This window comes from Pan paniscus, chromosome 5 (genome assembly GCF_029289425.2).
Source record: "Pan paniscus chromosome 5, NHGRI_mPanPan1-v2.0_pri, whole genome shotgun sequence".
Taxonomy (NCBI): domain Eukaryota; kingdom Metazoa; phylum Chordata; class Mammalia; order Primates; family Hominidae; genus Pan; species Pan paniscus.
Genome location: NC_073254.2, coordinates 152,705,763 through 152,724,568, shown reverse-complemented (window position 1 = coordinate 152,724,568; position 18,806 = coordinate 152,705,763). Strand labels below are relative to the sequence as shown.

Here is an 18,806-nt window from a genome sequence, read left to right as displayed (position 1 = left end):
AAAGCAATTGCAACAAAAGCAAAAAATGACAAGTGGAATCTAATTAAACTGAAGAGCTTCTGCACAGCAAATGAAACTATCATCAGAGTGAACAGACAAACTACAGAAAGGGAGAAAATTTTTGCAATCTATCCTTCTGACAAAGGCTCAATATCCAAGAATCTACAAGGAACTTAAACAAAAATTTTGCAATCTATCCACCTGACAAAGGCCCAATATCCAGAATCTACAAGGAACTTTTTTTCTACAAGAAAAAAAAACAAACAACCCCATTAAAAAGTGGGCAAAGGGCATGAACAGACACTTCTCGAAAGAAGACATTTATGCAACTAACAATCACATAAAAAAAAAAAAAAAAACTTAGCCGGGCATGGTGGCTCATGCCTGTAATCCCAGCACTTTGGAGGCTGAGGCGTGCTAGTGCTATGATCAATACAAGGACCAGAAATGGACTAATTCTACCTTGGAAGACCAGAAGGATGTCACAGACAAGCAGAATAAGATAATCAGGGCATTCTCAATAGAGTTAGTCATGCATGCAAAGACATGGAAGTATGCTTCAAGCAGTGTTTAATGTATTATGGAGGAAGAGGATGCAAGGAGGAAGGATAAGGACAGACGATGTAAAAAATAAGACTGGAGAGATAGTCCAGAGTCAGTGTTGAAACACAAATGAAGTCTAGACTTTATCCAGAAGCTGAGAGAAAGACACATTGAAGAGTTTTAGAGTCAAGTAGCCATGAGGGACTAAACAGTTTAAAAACTAGATAAATTTGATGGCTTTTTGAAGGATGGAGTGGAGAAAGAAGTTCTAAAGGCAGAGTGGCCAGGAAGCAGCCAATTGCAGCAGTCCCCTCAGGGTAGTGGAGACAGTACAGGGACATGTTTGAGGAACAGCAAAGAAGTCAATGCAACTGGAGCCGAGTGAACATGGGAAAAGTAGTAGGAATTGTTAGAAGTGACAGCTTATAGTGTTTTTTTTAGGCATTGTAAGAACTTGGCCTTTTACTCTGAGTAAAATCGAACGCCACTGATAGGTTTTTTTGTTTGTTTATTTGTTTGTTTGTTTTTTGAGATGGAGTTTCACTCTTGTTGCCCAGGCTGGAGTGCAATGGTGCAATCTTGGCTCACTGCAACCTCTGACTCCCGGGTTCAAGTGATTCTCCTGCCTCAGCCTCCTGAGTAGCTGGGATTACAGGTGCATGCCACTGTGCTCAGCTAATTTTGTATTTTTAGTAGAGACGGGGTTTCTCCATGTTGGTCAGGCTGGTTTCAAACTCCTGACCTCAGGTGATCCGCCCGCCTTGGCTTCCCAAAGTGCTGGGATTACAGGTGTGAGTCACTGCACCCAGGCCATTGATAGGTTTTGAGCAGAGGAATGATATGATTAGTCTTATATTTTAATAGAATGGCTCTGATTGTTGTTGTGCAAAAGTAGAAGTAGTGGTACAAAAACCAGGTGCAAGGGTTTGGGAATAATCCAGACTAGTGATGATGGCTTGGACCACAGCTGGTGTAGTAAAAGACCACTTGCTTGAACGTGTGTAGAGTGAGAGAGACAGAAAGAAGTAAGGGTGACTCCAAGGGTTTTGGCCTGAACAAAAGGGAGATGAGAGAAGCCGTTAATTGAGATCTGAAAGACTGCTGGTGAAAGAGCATCAGGAGGAGAAGGTCAGGAGCTCAGTTTTGTTCATGTTGATCAGATAAGCCTTCATACAGCCAAGTGGAGATTTTGAGTAGACTGTTGCCAGATATAAGAGTCTAGAGTTCTCAAGAGAGGTTTGAGGTAGATATATAAATCTGTCAGTCACTAATATTAAATATATAGATGGTATTTAAAGAGATGAAATGGATGTAATCACCTAGGAGGTGAGTGTAGATAGGAACAGAAGACTTCCAAAGGTTGGGCTCCAGGGTGCACCAGTGTTGCCAAGTCAGGTATGATGAGTAGAAACCAGAAGAAAAAGTCCAAAGAAACAAAACAAAGTAAACAAATACAAAAACTAAGAAGAAAGAAAGAGGAAAACTAAAAGAGTGTAAAGAAGAAAGTACATTAAGAATGGGATAATGGCAGCTTTGTCAAGTACTACCAAGACGTTGAGTAAGATGACATTGAGAATTGACCATCGGACTTAGTAATAGGGAGATTAATGGGAACTGGACAAGGCAGTGAAGTCATGGGGGTAAAATCCTGTCCATTGGGAGGACAGGAATTGAGGCAAGGAGTACATACAATCATGGAAAGGAATTTTGTTGTAAAATAAAGCTGAGAAATGGAGCAGGAATTGGAAGGGGATGTCAGATCAAAAGGCTTTTTTTTTAAGATAGAAAATGTTACAGGATAGTTGTAGAATATATAATAGGATATTTGTGTTTTCTTTATTGTATCCAATAGAGAAAGAAAAACTGATGATAAACAGTAACGGGGCCGGGCACGGTGGCTCATGCCTATAATCCCAGCACTTTGGGAGGCTGAGGTGGGTGGATCACTTGAGGTCAGGAGTTCGAGACTAGACTGGCTAACATGGTGAAACCCCATTTCTACTGAAAATACAAAAATCAGCCAGGCATGGTGATGTGCGCCTGAAAGCCCAGCTACTCGGGAGGCTGAGGGAGGAGAATTGCTTGAACCTGGGAGACGGAGGTTGCAGTGAGCCAAGATTGGGCCACTGCACTCCAGCCTGGGTGATGGAGCAAGATTCCATCTCAAAAAAAAAAAAAAGGCCGAGCGTTGGTGGTTCACGCCTATAATCCCAGCACTTTGAGAGGCTGAGGTGAGCAGATCACTTGAGGCCAGGAGTTTGAGACCACCTGGCCAACATGATAAAACTCCATCTCTGCTAAAAATACAAAAATTAGCCAGGTGTGGGGGGCAGATGCCTGTAATCCCAGATACTTGGGAGGCTGAGGCAGCAGAATCTTTTGAACCTGGGAAGTGGAGGTTGCAGTGAGCCAAGATTATACCACTACACTCCAGCCTGGGTGGCAGAGTGAGACCCTGTCTCAAAAACAAACAAACAAAAAAATAAACAAAGTCAGAGAGAAGAACTTCTAGAGCAATGTCCTTGGGATCCAGTGCTCAAGGATAGGGGCTAGGCTTAAGTAGGGTCAAGAGGAGTCATTTATAGTAAGGATGGGGGGAGGCAGAATTTACAGGTACAAATGGCTGGCAGGTGGGTTGATACTTGGTGGGAGCTTGTGAAAGGGAGCTCTTTTGAGTTGGATAAATAGGCCTGAAGTTCAGAACGGAAGTTTGAGCTAAAGATAGAGACACAGTCATTATCCTTTTGTAGAAGATAGTTGAAGGTATGAAGTAGAAAAAAACCTGGGGCCACGGGAGAGGGTAGAGTAAGGGACTGAAAGACAGTGAACAACAATGTGGCTACTGGCCATAAATGCATTAAGAGTTTAGAGAAGGGAATAGCAACAAGACTGGAGAGGCAATGGATTTGAGCTCGAAAGGCAGGATTTGGTCAGGATCATTCCAGGATCAGAGCAACAGTGATCATGTTATAATAAGAAGAGTACTTTTAGCTAAGAACACAAAATATAAAATGGAACCAAGAGAAAGAAGGCTCTTACTGTCTGCTTTGATTCAATATATGCATGGGAAGTATCTTAATTAATGACAGCAATGGTCAAGGGAACTCTAATGGATTACAGTATTGAGGGTTAGGGTGGGAGGAGTGGGATCAGAGAGGCTGATGCAGAGCCTGAAAGAATTCTTATTCATGGGGTCAGAAACTTGATAAGGAGAATGGAGAGGAGGTTTTACAATGAGTTTAGAAATAAAGATTTGGGGAAAGCCAGTAAACTCTTAGATATTTTATTACAGCACCTCTTCTTTCCTTTAAGATGCGTCCCTTACATATTTAAAAGAAGAATTATATTTATTGTAATACAAAACTTCTGACTCTAAACTTCTTAATCCTACAGTAATGCCAGACTGTCATAAGGATTATGTACCAATACAGTGTTTCAAATAACTCATAGCTGCATGCCTTATACACCTAGGAAGCAAAGACATTACTAACAACATTGGGTAATAAAATATTTAACTCAAGTTTCTATTGATTTCAACACACAAAAAAAGCTGGTACATTTCCTGGAACTAGGGGCTGGGAGAATGAAGGGGAATTCCCATATGTTTCCTTTTGATTCTATTCAGAAAGTCAGGTGAACCAAGAAAAGAGTTAGAATTTCAACTTGAAATATGAAAATTATTTTCTTCTCATCCCAGATCAATCCATCTGTTTTACATAGTTTCCCTCTTCTCCTCAGAAATTTTTTTGGAAAAGAACTTATGTCTGATGTCTGATGAAAATAATTTATGTCAGACATAAATTCAGAATTTAGGGCTGAATTTATGTTCATATGTCCTTATTCCCTGAAATGGTATCAGGGCATAAGGACATATGGAAACACTGTGGGGTATCTGGGAGCAGAAATATTTGGATAATGGAAAAGTTTATTGAAACCAAGGGACTTTGAATTATAGAACCAAACCAAACCCAAAATAGACACAAATCTCCATAACTTACAATTTTCCTTAGATCTTAGAAAGAATCTCAAGAGGGAGAAGCAGTGTTAATTGTTCTAGAATCAGAGATTTAAACCTTAAAAAAAATTCTACATTTTAAATTAACTGATATTCAAACAAGGAGATTCAATCCAAAATTAGGCGAGGGAAGTGAATTTAACTAATCAAAAAACATTTACAGAGCTTAGCACAGTATACAATTCTATAGAAGCAGCAGAGAATTATAATGTGACCCTGCCCTTAAGGGACTTATAAAGATGATATGTTTAAAAAATAAAAGAATTAAAGGAGAACTTAACACTTTTTGAATTATTGATTAGTCTTCATATGGAAGCGGGTTTAAACTGTAGAAGACAGGTGAAGTAAATTGCATCTCTCTTTTTTTTTTTTAAATTTATTTTTTTATTGATAATTCTTGGGTGTTTCTCACAGAGGGGGATTTGGCAGGGTCATGGGACAATAGTGGAGGGAAGGTCAGCAGATAAACAAGTGAACAAAGGTCTCTGGTTTTCCTAGGCAGAGGACCCTGCGGCCCTCCGCAGTGTTTGTGTCCCTGGTTACTTGAGATTAGGGAGTGGTGATGACTCTTAACGAGCATGCTGCCTTCAAGCATCTGTTTAACAAAGCACATCTTGCACCGCCCTTAATCCATTTAACCCTGAGTGGACACAGCACATGTTTCAGAGAGCACAGGGTTGGGGGTAAGGTCACAGATCAACAGGATCCCAAGGCAGAAGAATTTTTCTTAGTACAGAACAAAATGAAAAGTCTCCTATGTCTACTTCTTTCTACACAGACACGGCAACCATCCGATTTCTCAATCTTTTCCCCACCTTTCCCGCCTTTCTATTCCACAAAGCCGCCATTGTCATCCTGGCCCGTTCTCAATGAGCTGTTGGGCACACCTCCCAGACGGGGTGGTGGCCGGGCAGAGGGGCTCTTCACTTCCCAGTAGGGGCGGCCGGGCAGAGGCGCCCCTCACCTCCCGGATGGGGTGGCTGGCCGGGCGGGGGGCTGACCCCCCCACCAGTAAATTGCATCTCAATAACAAGAAAGAATGTTCTTAAAATTGGCAATGTTCAAAGGTGGAATAGACTGGCCCATCAGGTAGTAGATTCCGTCATTCAACATTCATTCATATATTGAGCTTTCACCATCTGTCACACATGTGCTGGGGTGATGAGGTTCAACAGTGAGCAGGACACTTCCCTTACCCTCCAGGGGCCACATCCCAGGATACATCATCTCTATCTAGATGTTTATTGGACATGGATGTTCTGAAAGAAAACAGCAAGTTTCTTTTTAATCTCTTTAAGAAGACAAAACATACATATATAATATTAAGTATTGGTATAATATTTAAATTAAAGGTCAAGAAAACAGCAAGGAGTGAGAGACATTCAGCAGCACAGAAAAAAATGCTATAGGAGTTCAGAAATATCACTTAGGACTGGGGTGGATTTGGGAGGACTCTAGGGGGAGCTGGAACTTAGACAGATGGAGAACAAGGGCTTTTCAAATAGAAATGGCCATACAAATATGTAAGTAGAGTGCTCAACAAATTGTTGCTATGATGACTACCTTCCAATATTGGCCCTATTAATAGAAATATTGGCTTACCAGGAAAATTTTTTTTTATTAAAAGAAAAGACTTCAACTGCCAGTGTGTTTTGGACTGGGGTGAATCCATCTGGTTGGCTCAATCTTTTAGTGTTGTGTTGACTCTGAACAATGTCAGCAACTGCACTGTACACTTGAATCAATCCAATTACGTCCTGGCTGTCAGTTTTCTTGCACAACACCCTTTCTCAATGCTGTGTTGTGTAATATATGTGCAAGAAAATATAAACAGCTGATTGCCAGGAGGGATTTAATGTAAAGTTTTTCCAGTGAAACAAAACGTAAGAATCTGAGTTTGTTTTTCAAAGATCACTAAATTTTAGTTATGATTATATCACATTTTCCAAAATGTGTGGCAGTTTTTGCCCTCCTTGCCCTGAGTGTTGGTGCACTGGACACTTTTATTGCTGCAGTATATGAGCATGTGGTGATATTACCAAATAGAACAGAAACACCTGTTTCAAAAGAAGAAGCTTTGCTCCTGATGAACAAGAACATAGATGTTTTGGAGAAAGCAGTTAAGCTGGCAGCGAAGCAGGTATTACCCTTTTATACTTGTAAAGGAGACTTGCGGTTTGGTCAAAGAGTATTTGGAATTCATGACAAACTTTTTTGCCCCACTTGTTTCGAGCAGGGTGCACATATCATTGTGACCCCAGAAGATGGAATCTATGGTTGGATCTTCACCAGGGAGAGCATTTACCCCTATCTAGAGGATATACCAGACCCTGGAGTGAACTGGATTCCATGTAGAGACCCCTGGAGGTAATATCATATCATTAATTTCTAAACAAAAAGTTGTGATTTGGTAAAACACCAACAGTAAACTCACTGAACTTGACTGGTAATTGTGTTGATAAATAGTCAATCTGTGGCATAGGATGTAGGTGCTTTTTTTTCCCTGTAATTTCAACTTTTAGTTTAGATTGAGGGAGTACATGTGCAGGTTTGTTACATGGGCAAATTGCATGACGCTGAGGATTGGGGTACAATGATTGCACCACCCAGCATAGTATCCAACAGGAAGGTTTTCAGCCCTTGCCTTCCTCTCTCTCTCTCCCCTCTATTAGTTCCCAGTGTCTATTGCTGTCATCTTTATGGCCATGAGTTCCCAATGCTTAGCTCCCACTTATAAGTGAGAACATGCAGTATTTGGTTTTCTGTTCCTGTGTTAACTTGCTGAGGATAATGTCCTTTGTTGCTGCAAAAGACATGATTTTGTTCCTTCTTGTGGGCACCTAGGTTAATTCCATATCTTTGCTGTTGTGAAAAGTGCTGCGATGAACATACAAGTGCACGAGTCTTTTTGGTAGAATCATTTCCTTTCCTTTGGGTATATACCTAGTAATGGGATTGTGAGTCGAATGGTTGCTGTGTTTTAAGTTCTCTGAGAAATCTCCAAACTGCTTTCCACAATGGCTGAACTAATTTACATTTCCACCAATAGTGTGTAAGTGTTCCCTTTTCTCCATAGCATCTTTTATTATTTGACTTTTTGTTAACAGTCATTCTGACTGGTGTGAGATGATATCTCATTGTGGTTTTGCTTGGCATTTCTCTGATGATAAGTGATGTTGAGTGTTTGTTCACGTGTTTTTTGACCACTTGTATGTCCTCTTTTGAGAAGTGTCTGTTCATGTCTTTTGCCCACTTTTCAATGGAGTTATTTGTTTTGTTTTTGCTTATTGATTTAAGTTCCTTATGGATTCTGGATAGTAGACCTTTGTTAGATGCCTAGTTTGCAAATATTTTCTCCCATTCTGTAGGTTGTCTATTTACTCTGTTGATAGTTGCTTTTGCTGTACAGAGCTCTTTAGTTAAATTAGGTCCTATGTGTCAAGTTTTGTTTTTGTTGCAATTGCTTTTGAGGACTTAGTCATAAATTATTTTCCAAGGTTCATGTCCAGAATGGTGTTTCTTAGATTTTCTTCTAGGATTCTTATAGTTTGAGGTCATACATTTAAATCTTTAATCCATCTTGAGTTAATTTTTGTACATGGTGAAAGATAGGGGTCCAGTTTCAATCTTCTGCGTATGGCTAGCCAGATATTCCAGCACCTTTTGTTGAATAAGGAGTCCTTTCCCCATACTTATTTTTGTGAACTTTGTTTGAGCTACAGATGGCTGTAGGTGTGCGGCTTTGTTTCTAGGCTCTCTATTCTGTTCTATTGGTCTATGTGTCTGTTTTTCTAACAGTACCATGTTGTTTTGATTACTGTAGCCTTGGGTAATGTGATGCCTCAGGCTTTGTTCTTTTTGTTTAGGATTGGTTTGGCGATTCAGGCTCTTTTTTGGTTCCATATGAATTTTAGAAATTTGTTTCTAAATCTGTGAAAAAAATGACATTGGTAGTTTGTTAGAAATAGTGTTGAGGCTGGGTGCTGTGGGTCATGCCTATAATCCCAGCACTTTGGGAGGCCAAGGCAGGTGGATTACTTGAGATTAGGAGTTTGAGACCAGCCTGGCCGACGTTGTAAAACCCCATCTCTACTAAAATACAAAAATTAGCTGGGTGTGTTGGTGTGTGCCTGTAATCCCAGCTACTCGGGAGGCTAAGGCATGAGAATTGCTTGAACGATAGAGTGAGACTCTGTCTCAAAAAAAAAAAAAAAAACAAAAAAAGAAGAAAAGAAATAGTGTTGAATCTGCAGATACTGCTTATGTTTCATAGTGTATATCATCTGGCATATCTCCTGTTTGGTAAATGACTTGAGATACTGATGACTAGTTGGTTATTTATTGCAATTGTCTTTCAAGAATAGTAGGTGTGACCAGGCATGGTGGCTCACACTTGTAATCCCATCACTGTGGGAAGCCAAAGCAGGAGGACTGCTTGAAGCCAGAAGTTTGAGACCAGCTTGCGCAGCAAAGCCAGACCCTATTTCGGCAAATAAAAAAATTAGCCAGGTGTGGTGGCTCACACCTATAATCCCAGCTACTCAAGAGGCTGAAGCAGGAGGATCACTGGAGCCCAGGAGTTTGAGGCTGCAGTGAGCTATGATTGCACCACTGCACTCCAGCCTGGGTGACAGTAAGACCTTGTCTTAAAAAAATAGTAGGTATAGGCCGGGTGTGGTGGCTCACGCCTGTAATCCCAGAACTTTAGGAGGTGGAGGTGGGCAAATCACCTGAGATCAGGAGTTTGAGACCAGCCTGGCCAACATGGTGAAACCCCATCTCTACTAAAAAATACAAACATTAGCTGGGTGTGGTTGTGCATGCCTATAATCCCAGCTACTCAGGAGACTGAGGCAGGAGAACTACTTGAACCCAGGAGGCAGAGGTTGCAGTGAGCCGAGATCACGCCACTGCACTCCAGACTGGGCAACAGAGTGAGACTCCATCTCAAAAAAAAATAGTAGGTATATACACAATTTTTATAGTAAATGTGTTTAATTGGGTTTGAACAAAGTGAAAAAGTTGGAATATCTAGAACCTGTGTCCCAAATACAAGTAAGTTGGTTCATCCATGGACACCTGCCTCCTTCACAGGAAGAGTAAAAAGATGAATGAGCCTGTTTCCAAAGAGCTTTGCTATCACTATCATTTAGAATGCAATCAATATGGCCAATGGAAATTGTATAGGACTTGAAAAAGGAAGCCCTACTTCTGGGACCACATTTTACGACCACCTAGCTGAGTGATGTAAGCGTATAACCTAAATGCTTAACATTTCTGTTTCTTTATCTGTAAAACAGGGATAATAGAGTCCCTTAATTCTCTTACAGATCAGACGAGAGTAATGAAGTAATACACATGGAATTTGTACATTGTAATGCACTCTCTAATGCTAGCTGTCACTATTCCTTTTTTTTTTTTTTAACAGAAGGGACTGAGTCTGAACTTCTTTGTGTTCTTGTCCTTTGAGAGACTTTAGTAATTATTAGTAGATGTAATTTAGGCATAACTTTCTTAAAGAAAATATGCATAATAAATATGATATCTGTGAAATAGTTTATTTTAGTTGTATTAACTTTTAAAAATAGTTTAAGATTATTTCTTTAAATGGCAAAATTGATGGGTTAAGAAGTCATTTAACTTGCTAATTTTAAATTTACATGCACCTGTTTAGAACTACACCTATTGTGCAAAAAGAGAAACTTCTTTGATAATTTTACCTATGTGAAATTAAGTGGAAAGTCATGCTTAATGGTACAACATTCAGGCTCAGCTATGTGAGTCAAACCTCACTCTGGGATTTTGCCCTTTGGAAAAATATTCTCTAAACATTGCATGGTCTGTGTTTACAGAAACCATGTCACTATGACTCAACATCTACTTGCTTATGAGGCGTTTCCCAGAACAGGAAGGAATCATTATTTGCTGCAGTTGATGAGGCTTACACGAAAATGTACTGTATTTGACTGGGCTAATGAAACTGACTTTTCCAGGGAAAAGATATCCATAAATTTGATAATTAGCTATCGATAAATTATTTTAAGTTGGGAAAGTAGGTGACTGACGAAATGTCAACATTATGAACTCTTACACCTACTTATTCAAATGACAACCTTTCAGTTTTGTGTTACAAAAAGGAGAAATCCAGTATTTAATATAATGATAATATTGGAAAAGAAAGTCAGTTTTCTCCCTGATGATATTTATCCCTGAAGAGAATAGTAGAGAGGCATGCGGTCATCCTTGTGCATTTAAATATTTAGAATGCTGACATGTCAAACAGTTCCATGGGCTTTTTTCATGAGTAACTAGTAGGAAATATTAAATAACTCAAATTATTTAGTCAAGAAAAGAAAAATTAAACAAAGGACATGATAAACTTATTAAAGGTCTTAATGAATATGAATATTAATAGTATTTCTCTGTTTTTTAAGAAGAAAATAAAAAGAAAAGGTCTAAACCAGTAGGCCATTAATCTGTCCTTTTTATTCAAAGGTTAGTTTAACCTCAATTGCAGAGGGGCTGTGAGTTCATAGAGAGACATGGAATGGCCTCTAATCACACAATCCATAATAGCAATTTTCATTTACTGAGCACTTACTTGGTCCCAAGAACTGTACCTGGTATACTATACCCATTATCACATTCAATTTATGTAGTTGGCATTACTATTTGCGTTACAAATATGTGAAAAAAGGAAGGCTTATGATCTCATGATTGATCATTAGATTGGCTAGAATTAAAACAGCTATGTCCTTTAACTGTGCTAACGGAATGGACTCTAAGGGCCTAGATGAACCATATTATAATAAAATTTTTAGTGACTAGCAAATCCACTTATTTGACAGAGTGAGCTGGTTGCTAAACATTTTTTGTCTTATTTTCTGCTGAAATCTGCCTCACTTTAACTTCCTTTCGTCTTTTTCCTGCATTCTATGCTATGTTCACACATATGACCCATCTCCTATAAATTAAGCCTTTCAAATATTTGAAGCCAGCTATCACCATGCTACATTCTCTTCTTATACCAAGGATAAATATCTTTAATATGGATGGACTTGGTAAAACAATTTCATGTCTGTACTTATCTCAGGATTTCTCATGTGGATCCACTAAGGCAGAAAGGAAGCTATTGTTTTACATTTGACAGATGAAGAAACTGAGTCAGTACAGTGAAGTGCTTTTTATTTTTTATTTTAATTTTTAACATTTCCACTACTTACAGCTATATTTGTTTTTTATAGAGACAATCTGGAGGGTACAAACTATTTACTGTCACCTGGCATTTCTGTTTCCAACCACATCTCATATCAGCAAACTTGTACAAATTATGGCTTGGATTATAGAAAAGGTCCTCTCCATTAGCAGAATCTGCTAAATTTCAAGTGCTTCATATATCTTCCTGGGAGCACTTCATAAGAGAATGTGCTGCTTCTTTTCATCCTCCTCTTCCTCTTCCATCTTTTCTTTCCTTCAGTCTTGTACTGTAATCTGGAGTTTGGCATAGTAAATTAGGTTAGCTTTCAGGAAGATAAACACTGTATCACATGAGAGTTTTAAAATATTTTCTGTTGATTCTTGACCTAGAGCTGTTGTGTTATGGGCAATGGGCAAATAAAGTATCACTTTGGTATTTCAGAAATCACTAAAATATAGTAAGTTTGAGGAAATGTCTATTGAATTAGATTCGGCAACACACTAGTGCAACAAAGACTCAGCTGCCTGGCCAAGGACAACTCTATCTATGTCGTGGCTAATATTGGAGACAAGAAGCCATGCAATGCCAGTGACTCTCAGTGTCCGCCTGATGGCCGTTACCAGTACAACACTGATGTGGTGTTTGATTCTCAGGGAAAACTGGTGGCACGCTACCATAAGGTGAGCATCACTTGTGCCTTAGCTCAACTTGTTACTTCTTCTGTGTGCTTGTGGTATGTATGTGTGTTTGTTTGTTGAATGTTGGGGAGAGAACTGTTATAGATGCATCTTATAATTATTACGTCATAGTTGAAAAGGAGATTTAATTCAGTTCCATATAACCGTTCTGGGTTTGCATTTATCATAAAACAGAATATGGTAGAGTATTTAAATGGATGTGACAATAGCCACACAAAGCTTTTAATGTTCTCTGAAAAAGAAGTAAACATTCTGTTTCATTCATGATTTAATATCAGGTTCATTTTTTAGCCCAATTTGTTAGCATTTCATACTAAGCTACCATGTATTCCATTAGGACTTTTTTGATTGCAATGAAAACAAAACCTCAACTGAAAATGGCTTTAAAAAGATGGAAATTTCCTTGCTTATGCACATGTAAAAATGTGTATCATAGAAAGGACAGGTCTCATTTCAGTGCAGTCTGACACTCAGAGGCTCCAAAGTTATCATCCACCCCTCTAGCTCTCCTAGCCCTTTGTTACAGCTTCTTTCTCAGGGGAACTCTCCTTTTAGAAGCCACATTGCTGGAGCAACACGAAATTCACATCTTTATCAACAAAATCTACAGGAAGGGTGTATTTCTCCCTCCTAGAACCCTGCAAAGGCCTTATCACTCCTTGATTCAATTAGATGACGTGCCTTTCCTGAGCTAATCACCAAAGGATGAAGGATAGGCTGCCACATGGGAGGAGAAAGGAGGAGCAAGAGGCTACCATGGACCACAGAGGTGGGAAGTAGCTCTCCCCAGAGCACACACATGCACACAACAGGCCAAACAAAAACCTGAGCAAAACATATGCTGTACTCCTGAGCCCAGGTTAAGTAGAGTTTTGGAAAAAGAATCAGGCTGAAAAATAAAATAAAATTACGAATGGCTTACTAATTAATAATATGTAGCAACTGCATTGTCTAAATTAATTTTCAATGGACTTCACTTCTATAAACCTGGCAGTATCATTGGGACACATGACAAAGTTTATTTTATTAACATGGTAGTGCTGTTGAAATTTAAAGAATACAGTGGAAAACAATCTGAGAAGTGTAGGATTCAAGATTTCAACCTGTGATTTTAAGATACACATTTTCACATTTTAAATATCATTTGTACATGTGGTTTCATTCATTGGTTGTAAAAAAAATAAAGTTTTTTTATTAATGTCACAGTAAGCAAATTTATAGATGGTGGTATATTGGGGATGATTTTTACAAATGTATGTGTAACAGTTTTATTTTGTTGTTGTTGTTGATTTTGGAAATGGAATCTTGCTCTGTTGCCCAGGCTGGAGTGCAGTGGCGCGATCTCGGCTCACTGCAACCTCGGCCTCCTGGGTTCAGGGGCTCCTCCTGCCTCAGCCTATGAGTAGCTAGGATTACAGGCATATGCCATCATGCCTGGCTAATTTTTTTTTATATTTGTAGTACAGACAGGATTTTACCACATTGGCCAGGCTGGTCTTGAACTCCTGACCTCAAGTGATCCACCCGCTTCAGCCTCCTAACGTGCTGGGATTACAGGCGTAAGCCACCCCACCTGGCCTATGTGTAACACTTTTAAACCTGCATGTCAACATACATGAGAGGAAAGATTTAATGGGGAAAGACTTAATTGATCACATCTATTGGGCAGTTTTCTTATTAATTTTCTTCTTCTTTGCTTTTTATTAACAGTACAATCTTTTTGCACCTGAAATTCAGTTTGATTTCCCCAAGGATTCAGAACTTGTGACTTTTGACACTCCCTTTGGGAAGTTTGGCATTTTTACTTGCTTTGACATTTTTTCTCATGACCCAGCTGTGGTGGTGGTGGATGAGTTTCAAGTTGACAGCATTCTCTACCCCACAGCATGGTACAACACGCTGCCCCTCCTCTCGGCTGTTCCCTTCCATTCAGCATGGGCCAAGGCCATGGGAGTCAATCTACTTGCTGCAAATACCCACAACACCAGCATGCACATGACAGGTAACTCACGCGGGCCTGCACCAAGTGGGAGTGACAGTCTTAGGAAGGCTTCATTGATTTTCAAGCCACAAACTTTTGTTTAATAACTTAATTACCAATTTTAACATCACAAAATTAATAATAGCATTTGTTCCTACTTAAGGAACGTTCATTGTCCTTGTGAATAAAAGAGGCAAACATTATTATCTCAATTTTACTTGAAAGGAAATTGGAGCTGGAGGAAGTCACGTAAAAAAATCCAAGAGAGTTCTAAGAAACTTCCTAGCCAATGTGCATTAGTAATATCGAAATAAGTCTGGTTGTTTAAAGAGATAACCTACAGAGCAGAAGAAAATACTTGCAAACTATGCATTTCATAAAAATCTAATATCTAGAATCCACAAGGAACTTAAACAAATCAACAAACAAAAAACAAACTATCCCACTAAAAAATGGACAAAGGACATGAACAGACACTTCTCAAAAGAAGACATACATGTGGCCAACAAGCATGTAAAAATGCTCAACATCACTAATCATTACAGAAATGCAAATCAAAATCACAATGAGATACCACCTCGCTCCAGTCAGAATGGCTATGATTAAAAAATAAAAAACAAACAGATGCTGGCGAGGTTGTGAAGAAAAAGGAAACACTTATACACTGCTGGTGAAAATGTAAATTAGTTCAGCCACAGTGGAAAGCAGTTTGGTAATTTCTCAGAGAACTTAAAACAGAACTGCCATTCGACTCAGCAATCCCATTAATAGGTATATACCAGAAGGAATATAAATCATTCTACCATAAAGACACATGCACTTGTATATTAATTGCAGCACTTTTCGCGATAGCAATAACATGGAATCAACCCAGGTGCTCATCAACGGTGAAGTGGATAAAGAAAATGTGATACATATACACCATAGAATACTACATAGCCATAACAGAGAATGAAATAATGTCCTTTGCAACAAGATGGATGCAACTGGAGGTCATTATCCTCAGCGAATTAACACAGGAACAGAAAATCAAATACCGCGTGTTCTCATGAGTTGAAGTTAAACATTGAGTACACATGAACACAAAGAGGGGAACAATAGACACCAGGGTTTACTTGAGGGGGGATGGTGGGAGGAGGGTGAGGATGGAAAAACTACCTATTGGATACTGTGCTCACTACCTGGGTGACAAAATCGTTTGCACACCAAACCCCAGCAACATGCAATTTACCCATGTAACAAACCTTCACACGTTCCCCTTCTATACCTAAAATAACAGTTGGAAGAAAAAAATACAAATAAATAAAAATATTTCAAGCATTAAAAAAAACTTGTTGAAGTGATAAAAATCTCTTTTGACTTAATCAGGTTTTTAGAGTTTCTCCTTTATCATATCCATGTTCAAAGTAATGCAGGCTTCCTTTTTAACTGTTTTGTTATTTGTTGAATAACAAATCCCAAACACAAATAAACTAAATCGTCATTGGAGAGCTAAAATTATTCTTCACGTTGGGGGGATTTTCTAGTTTGTTGCTAAGTTAGCTTAAAACTATGCCCCGCATGTCAAATGATAATTTCAGTGCAAGTAGTACCTTATGGAGGACACAGAGTCAAATTGGAACTTAGGCCAATGTAACAGCTATCTCCTTAACTATCTTGAAAATATGCTTTAATAACTTTGTATTTAATTTCACATGGGAATATTCTATTAGTTGGTCACCATAACAAATCTGAAACCAATGTTTGTGTTTATGTTGCTTGTAGGGAGTGGAATCTACGCCCCAGAAGCAGTCAAGGTGTACCACTACGACATGGAAACAGAGAGTGGTCAGCTGTTGCTATCAGAACTGAAGTCTCGGCCCCGCCGTGAGCCCACCTACCCTGCAGCTGTTGACTGGCATGCATATGCCAGCAGTGTCAAGCCATTTTCCTCTGAACAGTCAGATTTTCCAGGGATGATTTATTTTGATGAGTTTACCTTCACCAAGCTTAAGAGAAATACAGGAAATTACACAGCTTGCCAGAAAGATCTGTGTTGTCACTTAACTTACAAGATGTCTGAGAAGCGAACAGACGAGGTCTATGCCCTAGGTGCTTTTGATGGACTGCACACAGTAGAAGGCCAATATTACTTACAGGTAGAAATGCTTTAATATGTTAAAGTGGCCTTATTATCAGTTTTTCTTCTAGGTTGTCATTGCCTTTCTTTGAAAATTGGGCTGGATTTAGCTAATTTTATAATTAGTAATGTTATATTTATCTCTGAATTTTGTCCCCAGAACACATTATTTGTTCAGTTTTAGCAAGAACAGAATTAGTTCTTTTAGTTGAAAGGCAAAAACATAAAGCAAATTGATTAGTTCTCAGCAGGCCAGGTTCAGGTTTCAAAAGCTGCAATTTCTGTGTATTCTCTTTTTCCATCAGGTTACTTTAGAGCAGTGTTTTTCAAATTGTCTTCAACTAAATCCAGAGAAAGAAGGATATTTTACCTCATAACCCAATGTAGCCAAGTGGATGTGTGACTGAATAAAAAGAAGATATTTAATTGAAATAGTTTATGAAATAATTTAAAATAGAATTTGAAATAGCTATTATTATGTGCGATGCACTCTGATTTTTAAAATCCTAGTCTATTCTATTTGACTTCAGTATAAAAAGTGTTAATCCTGACCCACTATATTGATTTTAGGATTCACTAATAAGTTGTTACCTGCAGTTTGAAAAATACTTCTTATGAGGCAATTTAAATATGCATTTATAGTTTGAAATTGCATTATTTAGCTGAGAAAATATTTGCAAGTTTTCTGACTCCTTCTCTTTTCTTTTCTTCCATAGATATGCACATTACTGAAGTGTCAAACCACTGACCTGGAAACGTGTGGAGAACCTGTGGGGTCAGCTTTTACCAAGTTTGAAGACTTCTCCCTCAGTGGCACATTTGGAACGCGTTATGTTTTCCCACAGATCATTCTAAGTGGGAGTCAGCTTGCCCCTGAAAGACATTATGAGGTAGGAGGTGTGCAGGATGATAAATTCCTTTGAGCAGAGTAGATGGGTAGAGCAGCATAATGAAAATCTTTGAAATAATGAGAGTATAGCAATATCGTGGTTCACATTCTACAAGAAACACCTTAAATATGTGGAAACTATGATATGGAATATAAATTGTGGTTTTAGATTGCCATTAGGCTGTGATGGAGAATTTGGGGTTCATTTTTTTAACATAAATGTGATGTTGATATTCAAGGCGACAGGAAATTCACAGAGAAGCTAAAATAAAAATGTTGACTGCTGATAATGGCAATAATGTTGTCATTTGCATGGTGTAGAAGGTGCAAATTAAATACATTAAATAATGCATCTACAACTTATTTTCTGGGTATACTATTTTGAGAAGTTGTTATAATTATAGTAATAACTAATATTTTGTATAGTGTTTCATGAGTTTGAAGAACATATTTTTATACATATTATTTGACCACCTGTGCAACAAATTTGTTGGCTGCACTTTCACACAAAGTCCCTCTACTTTCAGACTTGAAACATGAACCTGGGTCTTCCAACACCAAATCCTGTGTGATTTTTACCATTCTACACTGCTTTAGGAGGGAGTGATCTTGCCAGAGAAGAGCTCTAGGTTGTAACCTAAACTCTGCACTGAAGTTAACCCTTTGCTTTCTTTGACCAGATTTCAAGAGATGGACGCTTGAGGAGCCGAAGTGGAGCCCCTTTGCCTGTCTTAGTTATGGCCCTGTATGGAAGAGTGTTTGAGAAGGACCCTCCACGCTTAGGGCAGGGGTCTGGGAAATTCCAGTGATCTCCTTTAGCAGAGCCCTTTTAGGATTAGCCTGGCTAAGAGAGGAAGAAAGAAAAGAGATCCGTTAGTGTCTGTTTAGAAAAGATGTCATAAACTTACAGAAACAAATATAATAAACTGAAGCAGATTTGAAAAGCAACAAGTGTGTGTGCAAATTTCACATTTTACATGTTTGGTATAGCACAGGTTCATTTATGGGAGCCGCATTCATCCTCCATGTATGTGAGTTCAAGTATATGTAAGTATGTATATGTATAGTGGAACGTATATTTAAATAGGAGGAGGTCCTAGAAAAATCCTTTTGCAGTAACTGCACTAATGTATGCAAGTGTTGTTTCCATCATATGATGGTTAATTTTATGTGTTGATTTGACTGGGTCATGAGATGCCCAGATAGCTGGTTAACCATTGTTTCTGGGTGTGTCTGTGAGGGTGTTTCAAGGAAGAGAACAGCATTTGAATTGGTGGACTGAGTAAAGCAGACGGTCCTCCCCAGTGTGGATGGTCATCGTCCAGTCCCTTGAGGGCCTGCAGAGAAAAACAAGAAGGAGGAG

The 18,806-nt window shown here is 38.8% G+C and overlaps 1 protein-coding gene across 1 annotated transcript; it reads left to right on the top strand.

Moving 5' to 3' along the window:
• The first annotated feature begins 6,412 nt into the window (after positions 1-6,412).
• VNN3P (vascular non-inflammatory molecule 3) lies at positions 6,413-18,391 on the top strand. The gene is made up of 7 exons (XM_063605081.1): positions 6,413-6,698; positions 6,795-6,925; positions 12,244-12,436; positions 14,165-14,456; positions 16,200-16,573; positions 17,271-17,444; positions 18,124-18,391. The coding sequence occupies exons 1-7, from the start codon at positions 6,486-6,488 to the stop codon at positions 18,250-18,252; spliced, it is 1,506 nt and encodes a 501-aa protein (XP_063461151.1). The 5' UTR covers positions 6,413-6,485; the 3' UTR covers positions 18,253-18,391.
• Positions 18,392-18,806: the final 415 nt, after the last annotated feature.

Bases quoted from the DNA above. Each gene is read 5' to 3' on its own strand.
- VNN3P (XM_063605081.1), top strand. From the start codon at position 6,486: ATGATTATATCACATTTTCCAAAATGTGTGGCAGTTTTTGCCCTCCTT. The intron at 16,574-17,270 runs GTAGAAATGCTT...TTTCTTCCATAG, and splicing joins AAGGCCAATATTACTTACAG to ATATGCACATTACTGAAGTG. The intron at 17,445-18,123 runs GTAGGAGGTGTG...TTCTTTGACCAG, and splicing joins CCCCTGAAAGACATTATGAG to ATTTCAAGAGATGGACGCTT.